The 18,737-nt window shown below is 43.7% G+C and overlaps 2 protein-coding genes across 2 annotated transcripts in view; both read left to right on the forward strand.

The window, feature by feature from the left end:
* Positions 1-3,065: 3,065 nt before the first annotated feature.
* LOC117050789 (mediator of RNA polymerase II transcription subunit 27-like) lies at positions 3,066-4,144 on the forward strand. The gene has a single exon (XM_033156635.1). It carries the CDS (start codon positions 3,115-3,117, stop codon positions 4,051-4,053), a length of 939 nt encoding a protein of 312 aa, XP_033012526.1. The 5' UTR covers positions 3,066-3,114; the 3' UTR covers positions 4,054-4,144.
* A 2,857-nt stretch (positions 4,145-7,001) lies between these two features.
* RHPN2 (rhophilin Rho GTPase binding protein 2) overlaps positions 7,002-18,737 on the forward strand; it is a 42,654-nt gene continuing 30,918 nt past the window's right edge. Inside the window, exon 1 of the mRNA XM_033156634.1 lies at positions 7,002-7,147. Coding sequence (XP_033012525.1) covers positions 7,079-7,147 — 69 coding nt within the window. The 5' untranslated portion in view covers positions 7,002-7,078. The remainder of the gene's footprint in view (positions 7,148-18,737) is intronic.

Genomic DNA, 18,737 nt, shown 5'->3' on the forward strand with positions numbered 1-18,737 from the left:
TGCTTTGTATGCAAGGGCCAGGAAGTCAGTTCAATTTCTTAAAATAAAAAAAAAACCCACCCCAGTATTCTCTGGCACCTGAAAGATTAACAGTGAAAACAACCAAGGGCCTTGTGGCACATTGAAGGCTACCAGATTTATTGTAGCATAAGCTTTCTTGGGTTAAGAGTCTACTTTGCCAGATGCACAATGCATGCATCTGATCCTTAGTTGGCTGGTTTATATGTGTATGTGTGACTTTTCCCACCCCAGTTTTAAAAGTTATGAGGCAGTTAACCCCATGTCTCTGAAGAATACATTTCTAAAACCTGTCATACATTGGCCAGAAGAGGTCAGTCAAGGATTTATCATCAATGTCTAGACTTTGGCATGAAGGATTGCCAGAAGCCTTGCTCTCTCATTTTGATGCAGCAAGTAGAGTAGGAGCACTCTTGTGCCACTTTTTACAGTCATGGCTTTTTCCAGAGAATCTTGGGAAGTGCAGTTCATTAAGAGTCCTGGGAACTGCAGCTCAGTGACAATGGTCAGTTTCCAGGATTCAAATGTATGATATGGATATGATCGAGCTTGGGGCACCTTAAAGACTAATACATTTATTATGATAAAAACTTTCAGGACTATAAGCCATTGCATCAAGGATGTTGTCACTGCACTTTTCCCTCTGGCTCCCTTTAATCTTTAAAGGTAAAATGGTATCTATATAAAACATACTCAAGCATAACTTCAGAATTATTGAAGGAAAGCAGTTGTTGTTGTTAATTGAATTTATAGTTTTGTGTCCATGCACAAAGTTGGCATGAAGTATAACAACAGTAAAAACTCATGTAGACCAGATCAACAAGTCCTAAAGATGTCTCCAACCAACAGAATTTGAATGCAAAAAACTAATCCCTCAGGTTGAGTGCAGATAAATGACTTAAGGCTGAAAAAACAAAATAAATTTGCAGAAGAGATTTTTGGTCTTTTTGGTGCCTGTTGAAGACATTTCTTATTCAACTAGACTTTTAAGTGATATTTTTATCCCAACCTGTATCTGTATTGGTTATGATTTTTTTAATGGAATTATTTTGATTGTTTTAATTTGTGGTTTTTTATTATTTATCACTTTGAGATATCATATAATAAGTGATTTATAAATGGAATGGGATAAATACAAGAATAAATAAATAGTGTACATTTAGTATTGTTAGAGTACGTAACAGGAGATCTGTATTCAAATTCATGATTGGCCACAAAACTGTCTGGATGTGCTTGTGTCAGTCAGCCCTTTTCAGCCTAAGCTACCTCGCAAGGTTGTTCTGTGGATAAAATTGAAGAGGCCTTTCTGTCTTTTTTCTCATTCTACTAATCACTGTCAAATTTTATTTTAATTTTTGAATATTCACTTTAACAAACCAAAAAGAGTATATTTTATTCAGTGCAAAAGAAAGTATCTGAGACCTCCAGGTATAGGGCAGTATATAAATTCTATAAATTCATATATATGAATTCAATAAATAATAATCTTTTTCCTATCCATTTATCTTCAGCCTAGGAACATGTTGGCAGCCTTAAGAGAAAAGTTCTTATCAACATAGTCATCCTAACTCACTCATCAGATTGCCATATTAGCTGGACAACCCATAAAAATTTCTGCCTGACCTTTAGAACTACAGGTAGAGTTGTGCATTCGTCACTAGCATCACATACACATGAATCTTTTTACAATTGACAACACACTCACCCCACCTAGAGCTTTATAATAGTTAAGATAAACAAGCTGGGATTGATCAAACATACCAGATATATATAGAATCATAGAATAGTAGAGTTGGAAGGGACTACGAGGGGCATTTAGTCCAACCCCGTGCAATGCAGGAATCTTTTGCCCAGCGTGGAGCTCGAACCCTTGACCCTTGAGATCACGAGGGTTCTACCCACAGAAAATATCATCTATCTATCTATCTATCTATCATCTCCTGGTGTTTCCTGCTTGGCAGGGGGGTTGGACTGGGTGGCCCTTGTGGTCTCTTCCAACTCTATGATTCTATGATTCCTGCCTAGTCTGAGGTGTGTTAGATGAAAATATTTATCACAGATGACTAATAATGCTTTTGTCAAAAATACCAAATTCCTGCCATGAGCTCACTATGTCTCAGTGATTTTCAAGTAGTTCGTGGGGATGGGGCGAGTTTAGGAACCACTGCTGCAGGTATAATCAATAATTGTTTTGCCCAGTAGCAACTAATTTAGGCAATCCTGTGCACACTTATTGACTGATTTAATTTCTATCTGGCCTTTTGATTCTGATGTGCTACATTTAAACAGGGCGGTCCAACATGTGGCCCAAGGCCCACCTCAAGGCCTTTTGTGTCAGCCCACTGGAGCATTTGAGGAGGTGCTGGTTTTGGGAAGGAGGCATGAGAATTCTGACAGGGTCCTCGGGTCCTCCAATCTCCTTCCCAAAGCCTAGTTAGCGCTTTCCCAGCATTAGGAAGAAGGTGGTACGGCTCTAGAATTCTGACAGAGCCTTGCACCTCCTTTCTGAAATCTGGCACCTTACTTATCTGGCTTTGGGAAATCAGCATGAAGGGTGGGGGTGGGGCGACAAATTTTGACCTTGCTCCCTTCTCCTGTGCAATGATGTACAGGCCATGGGTTCTGTGTTGAAGTACTCTTGAAGCCCACTGGCTACCCCACCCCACTCCTGTAGCTATGGCTCTGCCTTGATGTTACTTTAAAACGAATAGAAAATTAAATTCACAGCTTTTTAGAATAGTAGGTTTGGGTTTTTCAATAATAACACTACAAAAATAGCACTTGTCATCTTGGCCATGGTTGTTGTAAAAGCCTTCTTACGTACCTTTCTATTTTTATAGACTATGAATGTGTACTTCCCACTGACTGGAACACCACTGGGTGTTCAAGAATGCTGGGTGTAAATCTGTTGCAATTCACCCTGAGACCTTTTTTGTGAATGAATAGCATTTTGGAGCTGCTCCCCACCCTATGGAGAATGACTCAGTCATGAAAGAGGGAAGGGTAATGAGCCATAGTGACCACATTATCTCTTGTGTTGCAGAAGATAAAGCAAAACAATAGAAAGAAAATTCTTGAAGAGGTTGCTGGCCAGAGATGGCGGATGGGGTGTTGAGCACAGGCATCAACCTGGAGGCTTTTGCCCAGGCTTTTGCGGCTATCCAGGCGCTGCGCTCCAGCTTCACACGCGTCTTTGATTGCCTCAAGGACGGCAGACACAACAAGGAGGCTTTGGAGGGCCGTGAGAAGAGCTTCCTCTCCAGCTTCCAAGAGAGCCTCCACTCTGTCAGCCGAGACTTGGGTGAACTGGAACGTCTAAGTAATCTTGTAGGCAAGCCATTGGAGAACCATCCTCTCCACAATAGTGGATTGTTGAATTTAGATTCTGTTCAGGACAAAACACCCCTCTACAGCCAGCTGCTTCAGGCTTATAAATGGTCAAATAAGTTGCAATACCATGCACGGCTGGCGTCTGGTCTTCTGAATCAGCAGTCTTTGAAACGGTCAGCCAACCAAATGGGGGAGTCTGCCAAACGGAGGCCGAAAGCCCAGCCTACCACCCTAGTGCTTCCACCTCAGTACGTTGATGATGTGATCAGCCGCATTGATAGAATGTTTCCTGAAATGTCCATCCACTTATCAAGGCCAAATGGGACCTCTGCAATGTTACTGGTTACATTAGGGAAAGTGTTAAAAGTCATAGTGGTAATGTGGGGCCTGTTCATTGACCGAACAATTGTCAAGGGGTATCATGAAAATGTATACACGGACGATGGCAAGCTTGACATATGGTCCAAGTCCAACTATCAAGTGTTTCAAAAGGTAACTGATCATGCTACTACTGCCTTACTGCATTACCAGTTGCCTCAAATGCCGGATGTGGTGGTCAGGTCATTTATGACCTGGTTAAGAAGTTACATAAAGCTGTTCCAGGCTCCATGCCAGCTCTGCGGAAGGTTTCTGCAAGATGGTCTACCACCCACATGGCGGGACTTTCGGACACTGGAGGCGTTCCACGACACCTGTAGGCAGTAGTACAACCTGGAGGCTGACAGAAGTCTGTGGAGAAAACAGACTCAGAAGTTGGGTCCCAATAAACACCTCTTTACTGTTTTTCCAAATATCTGTATAGACAACTCGCAACTTAATTTGTACAAATTCAGCTTTATGCACTTGGCTGGGGAAAAAATGTAAAATAAACACGAGGTAGGTGTTGGGGACTGGAGGAGTTGGCGGTCTCACCCATCATTGCACTCATCTTAGAGGAGCATTTGGAGGTGCAGGGAGAGAGAGTAGTGGCCTTTGTACCGGTAGTGGCCTAAATTATTGGCAAATAATTTAGAATTTTGATTTCCTTTCTCATATTTATTTTTGTTTCAGATACAGCAGACTTTTTGTTATTTGTGTAATTTCTCTAGTTTCCGATTCATGACATGTAACTTTGATTTGTTTCCTAATTTTTGTAGATCCAGTTGGTTTATGGTGCTGTTTTATTTTTTTCCAATGCAATATGTAAGGATGTTGCTATTTGTTCAAGTTGTTTACTTATCTTATTCTTTCCTGCCATACTGCTGCTTTCATAGTACCACACATCATTTTTTTTAGGTAAATCTATATCTGCAATAGGTTCAAAATGTTCTGAGATGATTGTGGAGATGGCTTCCACAGCTAATTGGCTGGTTAGTAATGTAGCATCAAAATGCCATGATTGTGTGGTTCCATGCATGTTTAAAATAGGAATAGTAGACTAGACTGGAGAAGGATCAGGTCACCAGGAATGTGCCAATTTTTGCTTCTTGAATTTAAGTGAAGTGGAGATAAGTATATAATCTGTTCACCACCACCCCATGCCTTTGTGAGTAGGAACTAGAATCCTTTTCTTTATGAAGAAATCTCTGTACATCAATCAAATAATATTTCTTAAGAAATTTCTTAAGAAAATTAGTTTTTGATTTTGTTTTCTTAACAGTTACATATTCATAATGGTGTAGATCTGTCCCAATCAGGATCAGCTGCCCAGTTCAGGTCTCTAACTAGGATTGATTAATCTACCTTCTGCAAAATTTTGAAACTTTTAAGTGTGGAGGTCAAAATTAACTGAATTTTATTTGGGGCATACATAGAAGTTAATGTGAAAGTTAGAGGATCTGCATTCCCTTTAAGAAAAATAAAACAGTGCTGTTTCTCCTTAAAAAGAAAGAAAGAAAATTCTTCTCCAGAAATAGAGACAAAATGATGACAAAAGAAGCAGCTCTAAAACACCAGGGAGAGGAAAGCTTCCAGCAGGGAAGAGTTTCCTGGCAACTAATTGTTTTCCTTTGATTCACACAGCTGCCACTTGAGATTGTCTGCCCATGCCAAAGAGGCAATGGAAAGCTTGCTCTGAATTAACTTAAGAATTAATGTTCTTCAAGGATTGTAGCTGTCTACTCATAAAATGATTCATTCTACAAAAAACTGGACCAAATAACAACAAAAGTGTATATGGAGAACTCTTTTTGCAGAAATTCACAACCAAGGAACTTGGCAACAGGTGATGCCAAAACTATTTTCAACAAATTACCTCACCAAAGAATCCAGAGTAAGCTTAGCACAGTCAAGGAATAAGAGGATACATCCATTTGTGGATCAGGAATTGGTTAAGTGGGAGGAAGCAGAGAGTAGGAATAAATCGACAAATTTGCTTATTGTGTGATAACCCCCCCCCCCAATAAAACACTTTGTTCTAAAAAGAAAACCCCCACAATTGGCTGGATCTATGGGCAGCTGCCCACTTTGGTAAGCCACTGAACTGCAAGTGGCACCACCTTGGGAAAAGGCACTCCAGCCCCTGACTGACTGTACCTGCCCACACTGGTCTTACTGAACTTTGGCATCCTTGATTGCTTTGGTTGGTAAGTTTTGGTGCATGTGTGGTTCTTGACTTGCTCTGGCCCTGACTCCTGGCTTATTGTGCAGCTGCTGGTTGCCCTCTCCTGGTTCATCCCCTCTGGCTGATGCCCATAGCCCACCTTTGACAGCTAGGCAGGTCCCACCACTGTTACTGTTGTATTCACAGGCGTTGGGGATGGCATTGTGGACATCCCCTTCAGATGCAAGCAAATCTTGACCAACCCTTATCAGCACAAAGACTTTGGAGAGTTTTTTCTTGCACACACAGTTATGGAGGAGGGGATTTTTCCTCCAGGTCACCTTTTTATTTTGCATTCATTTGCTTACACAAGACCTACACACAGATTATTAGTCTATCTCTGGCCTTTATTGAGCATCAGTTCTAATTTGCTTGCATGGAGTTATTGGACAATGAGCCTTCCTCCTGATTTGCCTTTGGAGTGTTTATAGCATGCCTCACCTCCGTGTTCCTCATTCATTCATTCTACACTTTTCAGTGCCTTTCCTCAACATCACTTAATTTTTTTAAAAGTGGATTTTTTTACACCAGGGTAAAATATTTAGCACTGCCATTCTAAATATCCAGCACGTGCTTGATTCCCTCCTGCAAAATGCTGACAGTCTGGAGGCAACCTGGTTCTTCAGAAGACTTCAGGAGGACACAAATAGTGTCGCTTGGGCAGTTGCGGAATCGGGTTCCTGGCTGGTGTTTACCCTAAGTTTTCCATGGCAAATCGGCTGCTTGAATCAGCGTTAACTTTCGGTAAAAACTCCTTGGCGCATCAGCTGAGGAGCCTCCCTCTGCCTGCTGTTAGGGAGAGGGAAACTGCCGCTCCCTGCACACCCCGAGGTGTCTTTGTTGACTCTCCGAAGGGCTGGCTCAGCTGTCCTGATAGTGCGGTTGCTAGGAGCGGACTCCGCCTGGCTCCACAAATACACAGGAGATCCGAGGAGGCGGTCCCTCCCTCCCTCAACCCCACCCCGATCTCCCGTGGGCTTCCCCAGGTAGAAGAGGAGGAGGAGGAGCGACGGAAGGCGAGGGGATCGAGAGTGCAGCCGGGATCCGGGCTCTCTCAGACATTCATCGACTGGCCGGCAAGCGCAGCGACTCTCGTCTCTTATCGCAGGGCGAGAGGTGGGAATTGCCCCGGACTCTGCTGCTCTGGCTATGACGGACGCGTTGCTGCCCTCGGGCTGCCGGGCGGCGGAGCAGAGGGGAGACTGCTACTTTCGAAAGGTAAGTCGAGGCAAAAGCATCGCGGCGACCTGACCTGCGGACAGGCGGGTGGGGTGGCAGGCAGCGCAGACCCCCCCCCCGGGCGCTCCGTAGGCAAGGCGCAGCGCGATTGAATCTGCCTGCCACCCCGATCTATACAGTACTTTGTGACCTGAAGAACTCTTCGCTCCGCCGGGAATTTGGAAAGGGAGGCGGTTATGCTGTTGCCTGTATGGTCAAAACTTTGATTTGGCTTTTTGAAGGGTGTTTTTTTTTTCCTCCTAGTAAAAGCTAAGCATAACAGGTGGGGTGGGGAGTCTTTGGGGGATTTGAATATTTGCCTAGAGCAAGTTGATAATAACAGTTATCTTATGGAAACAACATACGGTAAATGACCGTGAGAGGGCATTTAGCAGTTGCTGGAATTGTTGGAGACATTGCTGCCTTCTAGAAGGAGCGTGCATAATCTTTAGAGTTGCTACCATTTCCCCTAGCAGGGCTACCTTGTCCATAATAGTGTCTGGACATACAAAAATTAAACAGGGACAGATGTCCCCAGCAGGGAACTGTTATGCTGGGAACAGCTGTTAGCTCTTATCAGAGGAAATAGAGAGAAAGAGAGAGCACAGTCCTAGACATGTTTACTCAAAAATAAGTGCTACTGTGTTCAGTGAGGCTTTCTCACAAGTACACATATATAGGATTGTAGCCACAAGTACATAGGCATTGCCAAGGGGGGACAGGGAAGGGCCCTTCCCCCCTAAATAAATAAAATTCAATCAAAATATGTAGCAAACTGACATTCTTCCCCCCCCCAAAAAAAGGTCTGTCCCACCTACGCCCATACACAAGTAACTGCTAACATTTACCAAATGAAAAAATAATTTGTATCCAGCCAAATCCTTGCCTTTATGTGGAAGTTATTCACATTGAACTCAATAGTACCTACTCCCAGTTTTTATTGGTTGGGAAGTTTTTAATGTTTGATGTTTTATTATGTTTTTATATGTCCTGGAAGCTGCCTAGAGTGGCTGGGGAAACTAAGGCAGATGGGTGGGGAATAAATAAATAAATAAATAAATAAATTGCAATGAAATTAACAAACTATACTACTCCCAGTTTTTAAGTGACTGCAACTTTCAGCTTCATAACATATTTTTTTTCTAATGTCTAGAGAGCCCATAGTTTTATATTTCAAAACTGTGTGAGAGAGACAAATCTATTGCCCTCAAAATTTCAGAAGGTAGAAACTCATTATAGAGTAGGATTTATTCAATCCTATTATAAAACAAGGAAGCTGTTATTATACCATCCAAATAGGTACAACTTGATAGTTTGCTGCAGAGTTAGGTACTAATTTGGTACATTCCAGCACTAGGTACATCTAAGTAAGAAAACAAGTAGTAAGCAACCTCTTTAATACTGTAGATTGGATGGCATGGCATGGTGTATTCCTCCCATTTTGGAGACTGCTGCAATTATCAGAATCTGATATAGAAGTGACCTCTGCCCTTTGCTACTCTTGTACAGTACTTTTAGATGGGAATCGCAGCCTCTTAAAAATGTAACACTGTCTCTACTACCACCACCTCACCACTCCTTGCAGAAAATAAACTTGGCAGGGATTTCCAGAAGCCAGCTCAGCTTAATTTTTTACTAAAGCGTGCGTGTCTGCAGTTTCCAGACCAAACCAAGTGGGTGGTTTAGTGAGCTAAAGTAAAGGTTTCTTTAGTGCAACAGTTTTTTAAAAAAAATAATAAGTATTGCAGTCTACATTTCTAGACTAGCCCTCATGCAGTGGGATCCACAAGCTATTTCAGCAGGGGCGCTTGGGCTTAAAGCTGAGCCCAGGAGATGCAACTGTATGTCAGGGGTAGAGCACTAACTTTGCATGCAGAGGCAGACAGGTTCAATCCCTGGCATCTCCAATTAAACTGGTCAGGTGTATTGTGTGTATGGGGGAAAGACCCTGTAGGAAGAACTGGTGCCAGTCAGAGGAGATGTTACTGGGAAAGGTGGACAAATTATTTGACCCCGTAAAAGGTGGCTTCTTGTGTCCCAGTCGGGGAATGTTTGAAATTCCATGATGCAGCCTCCACCTTGAGGCTAAGCAGGTCTGGGTCAGGTCTGGTCAATGCCAGGATGAGTTCCATGGAAGAAAGATGGGTTATAAATAAACAATGTGGACCACAACTATAGCTTTGGTAAAACGGCTTGCAAACTTGATCACAGTGCAAACACCCCTTCCCCTCAAACATTCTCCTAACTCTGATGGGTTGTGAAGCTGGTCTGAAACTTGAGTTAACTTTAGTGAAAAGCAGCTAATAAAGGGAACTGCTGGCCCCAGGCTTGTAAAGGGAAAGCTATTCAAAAGGAAACTAGATAAGGCATTTTAGATTAGGGCATTTTTCAGCCGGCTAAGAGCCTGACAATACAGCAGCTAGCCCCAGGTGAGTACTTAAAAGGTTTGTAAACCTCTCCCTGCATATCAGATTACCCGGGTTAAATTTAGGGCACTTCTGAAACTCTGGCAGCTCATTTTGTGAGCTCCCAACAGGTTTCATCAGGTGCCTCATCAGAAAGTTATGTAAGTGCTGCTATATGTGCTTGACTGAACTCTTTGTCCATTTACAATGATTCTATGTAACATACCATCAGACCTAATAATGTGTAGACAGGGAACAATTTCCATTTTAAATAGTGGTACAAACATCAGAATTCCTGCGTAGAAAGCACTTCGGTCTAGGAAGATGTAGGTAAAGGTAAATGACCCCTGGATGGTTAAGTCCACTCAAAGGCAACTATGGGGTGTGACACTCATCTTGCTTCAGGCCGAGGGAGCAGCTTTCCAGGTCATGTGGCCAGTATGACTAAACCGCTTCTGGTGCAACGGGACACCATGTTGGAAACCAGAGCACACGGAAACGCCATTTACCTTCCTACCACAGCAGTACATATTTATCTACTTGCACTAGTGTGCTTTCAAACTGCTAGGCTGGCAGAAGCTGGGACATTTCCCTGTAGGAAAATGTATCCAACCTCAGCCCTGGGCATATGTTACTTTCTAGTAATTGGGGGAGGCAGAGTTCCGCCATCTTTGCATATTCAATCTGCTATTTCTTCATGAGAGTTGTGGAACCTGGGGACCATGTATTGGAGCATTTAACTATGAAGACCCAAGTTCAGATCGCTGCTCAGCCACAGAGATTTGATGTGGGTTTTCTGGAAAAGTTCAAATTTTAACATTTTCAATTTTCATCTGATTTTTTTCCATGCCCTACTGCAGGGGTGGGAACAGGATTCCATCTGTGGGCCAGATCCTTATCTCTCACACCCAGACAACTTTGAGGCCATCTGCCTGTCATTCACCTGACATGATAATCGTGGCTGACAACTGTCAAAGCTTAATGGCAGTTGTCATAACTGCCAGTCAGCTGAACCTCATTCAAAGCCTTGCTTTCGCCACTCAGCTGCATGCATAATCGTTAGCAAGGATCATGTTAAAAAATAATCTAGGCTGATTTGTTTGCATATCTCATTAGAATCATGTATATGATAACAGAAGTCATGCAAATGGCAGAGAGAGGTGGTGTTCTTGCTGTGGATTGGGCAGAGTCTTTTCATATCCATCAGAAGCAATCCTGATGTCTGAAAAATCTTCCCCACCTGCCTCTTACAGTAAATCATGTGTAGTCATTTTATGTTGTACCAAATGGTCATAACAAAAATATTCAAGTTTCAGAATGGTAGCAATCAAATATAAAAATTATCAGTAAAACATTTGCATCAATAGAACATTAATAACTGTATCAGTCATTGCATAGGATAAGTCTACAGTCAGTTGCGTATTGGGAAGGAAACTTTGGACAAAATTTAGCTATGGCTCATGCAGAGCTAGTCACTGAATTGATGGAGTCCTTGTTTAGGGGCTTTGAAGGTTGTAAAAGTTAACAGAGGAGGTGAGCTTTAAAGAGTTATCCAGAGAAAAAAAAAGAAATGTGCCCAATAAATGTTGAGATAATCTTAAAGGCAAGTTCTCATATGGTGCAAAAAAAGAAAATAAAGTCATGCTTTTAAAAGTAACCTAGTTTTGTTTTTCTTACAATATACCGGTAGATATGGTTGAGTATGAGATAGTTGGAAATTTCTCTTCAGGGAAGAAGTTTAAAATCTATCTCACATGAACTTTCAAGCATTGGCAAATGTAGGCAAGAGGTGCCATTCATTGCAGCCCTGTGCCTGTTGGAACAGATAGCTGAATGATTAATCACAGGGCATGACATGGCTGCATGGACAGTAGCTACTCCATTGTAATGTGCAAACACACTCACCAGCAAGAAGCTGGAGCTGGTGACTTCCTTATTACTAAGTACGCAGCTATATATTTAGATGCAGGCAAGTGAGAAATTAACTCTGGAGAATGAAAGGGCTATGAACATTTGTGACCAGTCTTCATCTTCACGTGGACAGTGCATGTGCCAATGGGTGGGAAATGTTGAGTGCATTCCCCACGTTTAGAAGAAAAAATAAAACCTGCACAAAGGAAAACAAGCTTTGGCTCAAATTCTGTTTGACTTTCTTATTTGCATTGCTCAGTTGAAACAGCTGGCAAGTGATCTTATTAACACTTTTCTTAGTGTGGATTCAATAATTAAGACATACTTTTTGACCACATTTAATTCCACCTTCATTTTTCCTGTGGCTTCTTTGCATTTGATTAAGTACTTGGGGAAGACTTTGAGAAATTTCACTTAAACCCCCTATAAAGCTATGTTAGAAAAATGCTTGTTTTCCTATAGTGTTCCCCTTTTGAGCTCTGGAGGAAGCAAAGACATGAGAAAAAGGAATTCTTTCCTGATTTTTTTTTAAAGTCACAATGTTCCTTTTTACTTATAGAGCAGAATTATCAACCAGATACTGCTGTCCAAAAAAATCTCATGTGAGGAAGGGACGGAGAGAGAAAGGTGCATAGTTCCAAAAGTTAAAAAGCAAAGATTTCTAGTGAATTCTGTGTGACATATTCAGGGTGGGTGGCCTGCGACAAATCATTCACTATTTTCTTTTATTATCTGTGAAGCAGTAGTCCTAGTGACCTTTCTAGTCATGTTTCATGGGATCAATTCCAATCTGTTACCTCCGAGGATGTGGACAGGCTGCTTGGACGAGTGAAACCGACCACCTGTCTCCTAGATCCTTGCCCATCCTGGCTTATAAAAGCTAGCCGGGAAGGGCTGGGCGATGGGCTCTGCGCGGTGGTGAATGCTTCCCTCTGCGAGGGAATCTTTCCAGACCCGCTGAAAGAGGCGGTCATTAAACCGCTTCTTAAAAAAACATCTCTAGACCCGGCCAATATGGCCAACTATCGCCCAGTCTCAAATTTACCATTCTTGGGCAAGGTGATTGAGCGGGTGGTTGCTGAACAACTCCAAGCACGCCTGGAAGATGCGGACCATTTGGATCCCTTCCAATCAGGATTCAGGCCTCATCATGGGACTGAAACTGCCTTGGTCGCGCTGGTTGATGATCTCCGGCGGGCTAGGGACAAAGGTGAGAGCTGTTTCCTGGTTCTGCTGGATCTCTCAGCGGCCTTTGACACCATCGACCATAACATCCTTCTGGACCGGCTAGAGGGGTTGGGAGCTGGGGGCACTGTTATACAGTGGTTCCGCTCTTTCCTCCTGGGCCGTGTTCAGAAAGTGGTGGTGGGGGATGAGTGTTCAGACCCCTGGGCTCTCACTTGTGGGGTGCCTCAGGGTTCTGTCCTCTCCCCCATGCTTTTTAATATCTATATGAAGCCGCTGGGAGAGATCATTAGGGGGTTTGGGTTGGGTGTTCATCAATATGCAGATGACACCCAGCTCTACCTCTCTTTTAAATCAGAACCAGTGAAGGCGGTGAAGGTCCTGTGTGAGTGCCTGGAGGCTGTTGGAGGATGGATGGCGGCTAACAGATTGAGGTTGAATCCTGACAAGACAGAAGTACTGTTTTTGGGGGACAGGAGGTGGGCGGGTGTGGGGGACTCCCTGGTCCTGAATGGGGTAACTGTGCCCCTGAAGGACCAGGTGCGCAGCCTGGGAGTCATTTTGGACTCACAGCTGTCCATGGAAGCGCAGGTTAATTCTGTGTCCAGGGCGGCTGTCTACCAGCTCCATCTGGTACGCAGGCTGAGACCCTACCTGCCCGCAGACTGTCTTGTCAGAGTGGTGCATGCTCTGGTTATCTCCCACTTGGACTACTGCAATGCGCTCTACGTGGGGCTACCTTTGAAGGTGACCCGGAAACTGCAATTAATCCAGAATGCGGCAGCTAGACTGGTGACTGGGAGTGGCCGCCGGGACCACATAACACCGGTCCTGAGAGATCTGCATTGGCTCCCAGTACGTTTCCGAGCACAATTCAAAGTGTTGGTGTTGACCTTTAAAGCCCTAAACGGCCTCGGTCCTGTATACCTGAAGGAGCGTCTCCACCCCCATCATTCAGCCCGGACATTGAGATCCAGCGCCGAGGGCCTTCTGGCGGTTCCCTCACTGCGAGAAGCAAAACTACAGGGAACCAGGCAGAGGGCCTTCTCGGTAGTGGCGCCCACCCTGTGGAACGCCCTCCCGTCAGAAGTCAAGGGAATAAACAACTACCTGACATTCAGAAAACACCTAAAGGCAGCCCTGTTTAGGGAAGTTTTTAATTTGTGACTCTGTATTGACACCCCCATCCCCCACCCCGGCCAAAGGCCTGTATACTCCAACATTTCTCTTTCCAACAGCAACCGGCCATATCTTTTTGGAAAGCCCATGAGCAGGACGTAACAGCACCCACTGTCCCTGCTTCGCCCCTTCCCAGCATCTGACAGACACTTGCAGATGGAAAGCCTACACCCATAGACTTCCTTGGAAGCTGGGCCCTGTGCAATCAAGCAACCAGCTTCCACGAAATGTTATAGAGAGATGTGCATGCATAGGCTTTCCTCCTTCTGTTATCCATGACCAATGCGTGGACATCAGAGGTGAGCCAAAGGAAGCCATGTGACGCAGAGGTGAGGTCAGCAGTGTGATCATTGTCCCTATCAACTATGTCAGGACCCCTTCACATGTAGAATGTGTGGAGTGATCTAAAATATTGAAGAGATCCAGGGTAGAAAAGCTACACGGAACAGGTGCTTTAGTGTAGGTTGAGCTGCTGCAGGTGGTGCGGAAGCCCAAGCGGAAATGACCCAGCTTCATTTTAGGAATGTGTTTTGTTTGCCCGCTTTCACCGTTTGAAAATTTGAAAAGGAGAGAGAACTTTCTGTCCTTGCCTTTGTCAATGATTATACAAAAAGAGGAAGAGCTTAAATGGACCTCTATCTTTTTGAACACCCACCCATGCCTTTAAAGATGTAAATACAGGAAGTCTGGGCAGAAGGCTAATGTCAGCATACCTGCCAGTTTTTATTTACACAGTCTCATGGAGTTTTCACACTTTTTATCTAAGGCAGGAACGGGTAACTTGTGGCCCTCCAGATGTTAATGGATTACAGCTCCCAGCATCCCTAGCTATTGACTGGGCCAGCTGCTGGGGCTGCTGGGAGTTGGGACTCCAACACCATCTTGAGAGCCACAAGTTCCCCCATCCCTAATGTAATAGGACGCACCATTGGTTTCCCCTGTCTTTGCTTAAGGGCTCTCTGCTTGTCTAATTTCATGTCAATAGCTACAGCCTGATAAAAGTGTGCATATGCAAACCATCTTGCAGATTACAGGTTTTCCCAGCCTTTCTGCCTGGGAACATGGAGGTATTCCTGCATTGCCTCTGGTGATTGATTAAAAGGCTTTTAACAGGCCTTAGTCAAGCTACTTTCCTAAAAGCTTGTGTTGGCAAGTTTGCCTCAGGCCTCTATGCTATGATCCACCTTCTGGCTGTCACAAATATGTATCAGATTTATGTAACTGTTATGTGCTGAGTACACACAGAAGGTGGTTATATATTAACTGCTGCTTTTTTTAATATCCATTCACCCCAATTCTACTTGTAGACACAGGTTCCCTATTATGTTCAGCGACACCATTCTGTGATAGGAATAAATTGTCTTGCTGGCTCAGACTGAGGTCCATCTAATTCAGCATTCTTGTTTCAAACAATGGACAGCCAGATGCCCTCTTGGCCCCAGGATATTTTGTTGCCTGAGGTGAAAGACTAGATGGCCACCACCACCCCACATACAGAAGCCCCACAGAATGAACTGTAGAGTTGGAGGGTGCCCTGCAGGGCATTAGCCCAACTGTATGCTTGATGTAGGAGCTCTATAGCTGGACCAACCATAGAGATGGCTGTCCACTCTCTGAAGACACCCAGGAAGGGAGAGTCCACTGCCTTGCTGTGTAGCCATTCCTATGGTTGAATGAACAGTCTCCTGCCTCCCATAAAATTGTTGGAGCCTTCTGTTTTTTTAAAAAGCCATCCAAGCAATTGCCACATTGTGGGGTAGTGGAGTAGTATCACTCTGGTGATATGTCACACGAAGAATCAATTCCTTTCATTGAGTAACTGAAATTTTTAACAGACATGGGAATGTAAAGGATACAAAGCAAAGGGGTTAATGGAGCCCCTTGTCTGAGGAAACCTTTTTGTATTTGGGAGTATTTGCTGTGTCAGTGTTTGTTTGCTCTGGAGGTAGGACAGTAACACAGGGTGGAGCAGAATGCCTTGCTTTAACCACTGAGGCACACCCAGATTCAACTCAGTTTCAACTTCTCTGTGCCATTAACATGCATCTCAGCTTATCAGTTGTCAGCTTATCATGACATCATTTGAAATATCTCATCCACCGGCAGCACTGAATACATTCAGTACTGTACCTCTTCCGCTGAATAATCTGGCAATCAGAGCTTTGTTAATGATGTCACAACTGCAGCTTCCAGTTTCAAAATCCAACACTGTCAGTGTTTAATGGAGAGTCTGTGTAGAAGTGGATGGGTATATCTGGCTTCTGTTTTGTTACATCTTTCGCTTTTCCAGATTTGATAGCAGCACCATCAATTATCACATTAATGCAGTTAAGAGTGGGATATTGCCTAAGCAGGGTCAGCTTATTGCTAACTTCTGAGAGCCCCTGCTATGAAGCAATCTGTACACTTGAGAAATAAATATGTGAATACTGGCGGTTTATGTCTCTCTCTCTCTCCAGGTGAACAACAGTTGCACAACAGCGGGACTCTTTCGTCCTGCCCCCGTTTGCAAAATAATAATCTTAAGGACAGTTTTTAAGTATTTTGGGCTGCTAGAATTCCAGTATATATCCATTCTTACAATAAATGTGGGATCTACATCAGGGTTGAGGAATCTGTGGCCCTCCAGGTATTGTTGGAAGGCCAGTGCCTCTCAGTGCCAGGCAGCCTGGCAAATGGTCATATATGGTGGTTGCTGCAACATCTAGAAGCAACATCTAGAGTGCTATAGACAGAGGGAGATCCTTACTCCTCCCAGATGCATCTAAACCCAGTGCCACCTAGTGATTAAACTCTGATTACCCTTTCCTTTGAGGCATTGTGGGCAAGGTCACCAGGAAAGTTCTGGTGTGGTGGCTACCTGCCCCCCCCCTTTCCATAAAATGTTAAATAGTAGTTTGCTGCTATTACAGAAAACTGGCACAGGTGCTAAGCAAGACCTGGAGTGCCCACATCACTACTTTGCTTCACAGCTAGTGGACAAGTGAGCTGGGTGGGCAGCAGTGGCATACGATGATTTAAGTTACAGGTGGATAGCCGTGTTGGTCTGCCATAGTCGAAACAAAATAGAAAATTCTTTTCAGTAGCACCTTAGAGACCAACTGAGTTTGTTCTAGGTATGAGCTTTCGTGTGCATGCACACTTCTTCAGATACACTGAAACAGAAGTCACCAGATCCTTAAATATAGTGAGGGAGTGGGGAGGGGTATTACTCAGAAGGGTGGTGGGAATGGGTGATCAGCTGATAGGTGTGGAAAACCTGTGTGAGCAGGGAAAGGCAAGGGGTGAGATGGCTAAAGATAGCTTTGTTATGTATAATGAGATAAGAATCCAATGTCTTTGTTCAGACCAGGTTTCTCCATGGTTCTAAGTTTGGTGATTAGTTGCAATTCAGCCACTTCTCTTTCCAGTCTATTTCTGAAATTTCTTTGTATTAAGACAGCTGCTTTGAGATCTTTTATAGAATGTCCTGGGAGATTGAAGTGTTCTCCTACTGGTTTCTCTGTCTTGTGATTCCTGATATCAGATTTATGTCCATTTATCCTTTGGCGTAGGGTTTGGCCAGTTTGTCCAATATAGAGAGCTGAAGGGCACTGTTGGCATGATTTGTCACTGAATGGAGAGATTGGGAGAACACAAGCCACTGTGCTTCCCAGCCTGCTGCCTGAGCCATGTAGCTTAACATTGTTCATGGTAGGGCTGGCCCTGCTCACCCTGATCCTTCTTTGGCTAGAGATGTTAAGGATTCACTTGGGAAAGTGTGTGCTCTGCCAGTGAGCTGCATGCACTCCATTACCTCTGTTGAAATACGTACAGCAGAGCTTGGATTCAATATTGCTTTTATCCCTACAGGGCAAGGCCTGAGCATGTAAACTTGAGATTTTTATTGGGTTGAGATTTCCCTCCGGAAGGAGTGCCTCTAGCAGGCCCACAGATTTTGCATTTCCGCTCTCCCTTGTACTTGGTTTCAGAGAGCAAAGCTCATCAGTAACAAGAGATTAATTCACGGTGACATGTTGTTCAGGCAGTTTGGCAAACATGAAGCTTCCTAGAGATGATTATGCAAGTTCTTGGGCCAATTTGCATACCGGTACATACTCCAACCGTCCCTATTGGTCAGGGACAGCCCCCTGTTTTCTCAAACATGTCCATGGGAAAACTCTGCACCTGCTCCCCCCCTTTCAGGGGCACATCTTATTGAGATTTGGTTAGTGTGAGTTGTGACATTTGACATGCTTCAGGTCTGTGGAAGTTAACATCTCTGTGTTGTATCCAATTGACTAAGTCTGGATTAAGGGCATGGATGTATGTGTGTGTCTAATGTGTGCATACACACACATGTGAACTTTAAGGTTCCTGTGCTGGTGAAGCTCAGTTTGAACTGGCAGGCAACTAAATGACCAAACATCTTACTGGTTTTGAGAATATTGCAGGGCATGCTGTTATACTTAGAGTAAATAAATACAGACTTGAGATTTAGCAATGGAAGAGCCATAGTTTCATGTGATGAGAATGAGCCATGATGAGCCTCTGGCTCATGTATTTCTCTTCTCTCCCACCTCCAGCCCAGCTGTGAAGAGGACTTTGAAAACTTTTGCTTCTGCTTTAGATTTAAATTAACCACAACTTGTTTTGTTGCCCATGGATGCATGCTATGTTTTTGCATGACATCCAAATGTAGTAAATGTGTAATTTGGAATTGGGCAGTAATCACTTGCAATTATGATGGAGGTGTTACTGGCTTGCTCCTCTTTTCATATTTGCAGTGTTGGTGGGTGTGCTTTTCAGACTTCATCAACATCACAGAATGAATTAGTCCCATTAATGAATGGAGAACATCAGGTGATGCTTTTAGTCTCAGCACCTACGATGCATGTTTCTTCCAAGAGCCCCAGCATTTGCTGAAATTG

The sequence above is a fragment of the Lacerta agilis genome, chromosome 8 (assembly GCF_009819535.1).
Source record: "Lacerta agilis isolate rLacAgi1 chromosome 8, rLacAgi1.pri, whole genome shotgun sequence".
In the NCBI taxonomy this organism is placed as follows: Eukaryota; Metazoa; Chordata; class Lepidosauria; order Squamata; family Lacertidae; genus Lacerta; species Lacerta agilis.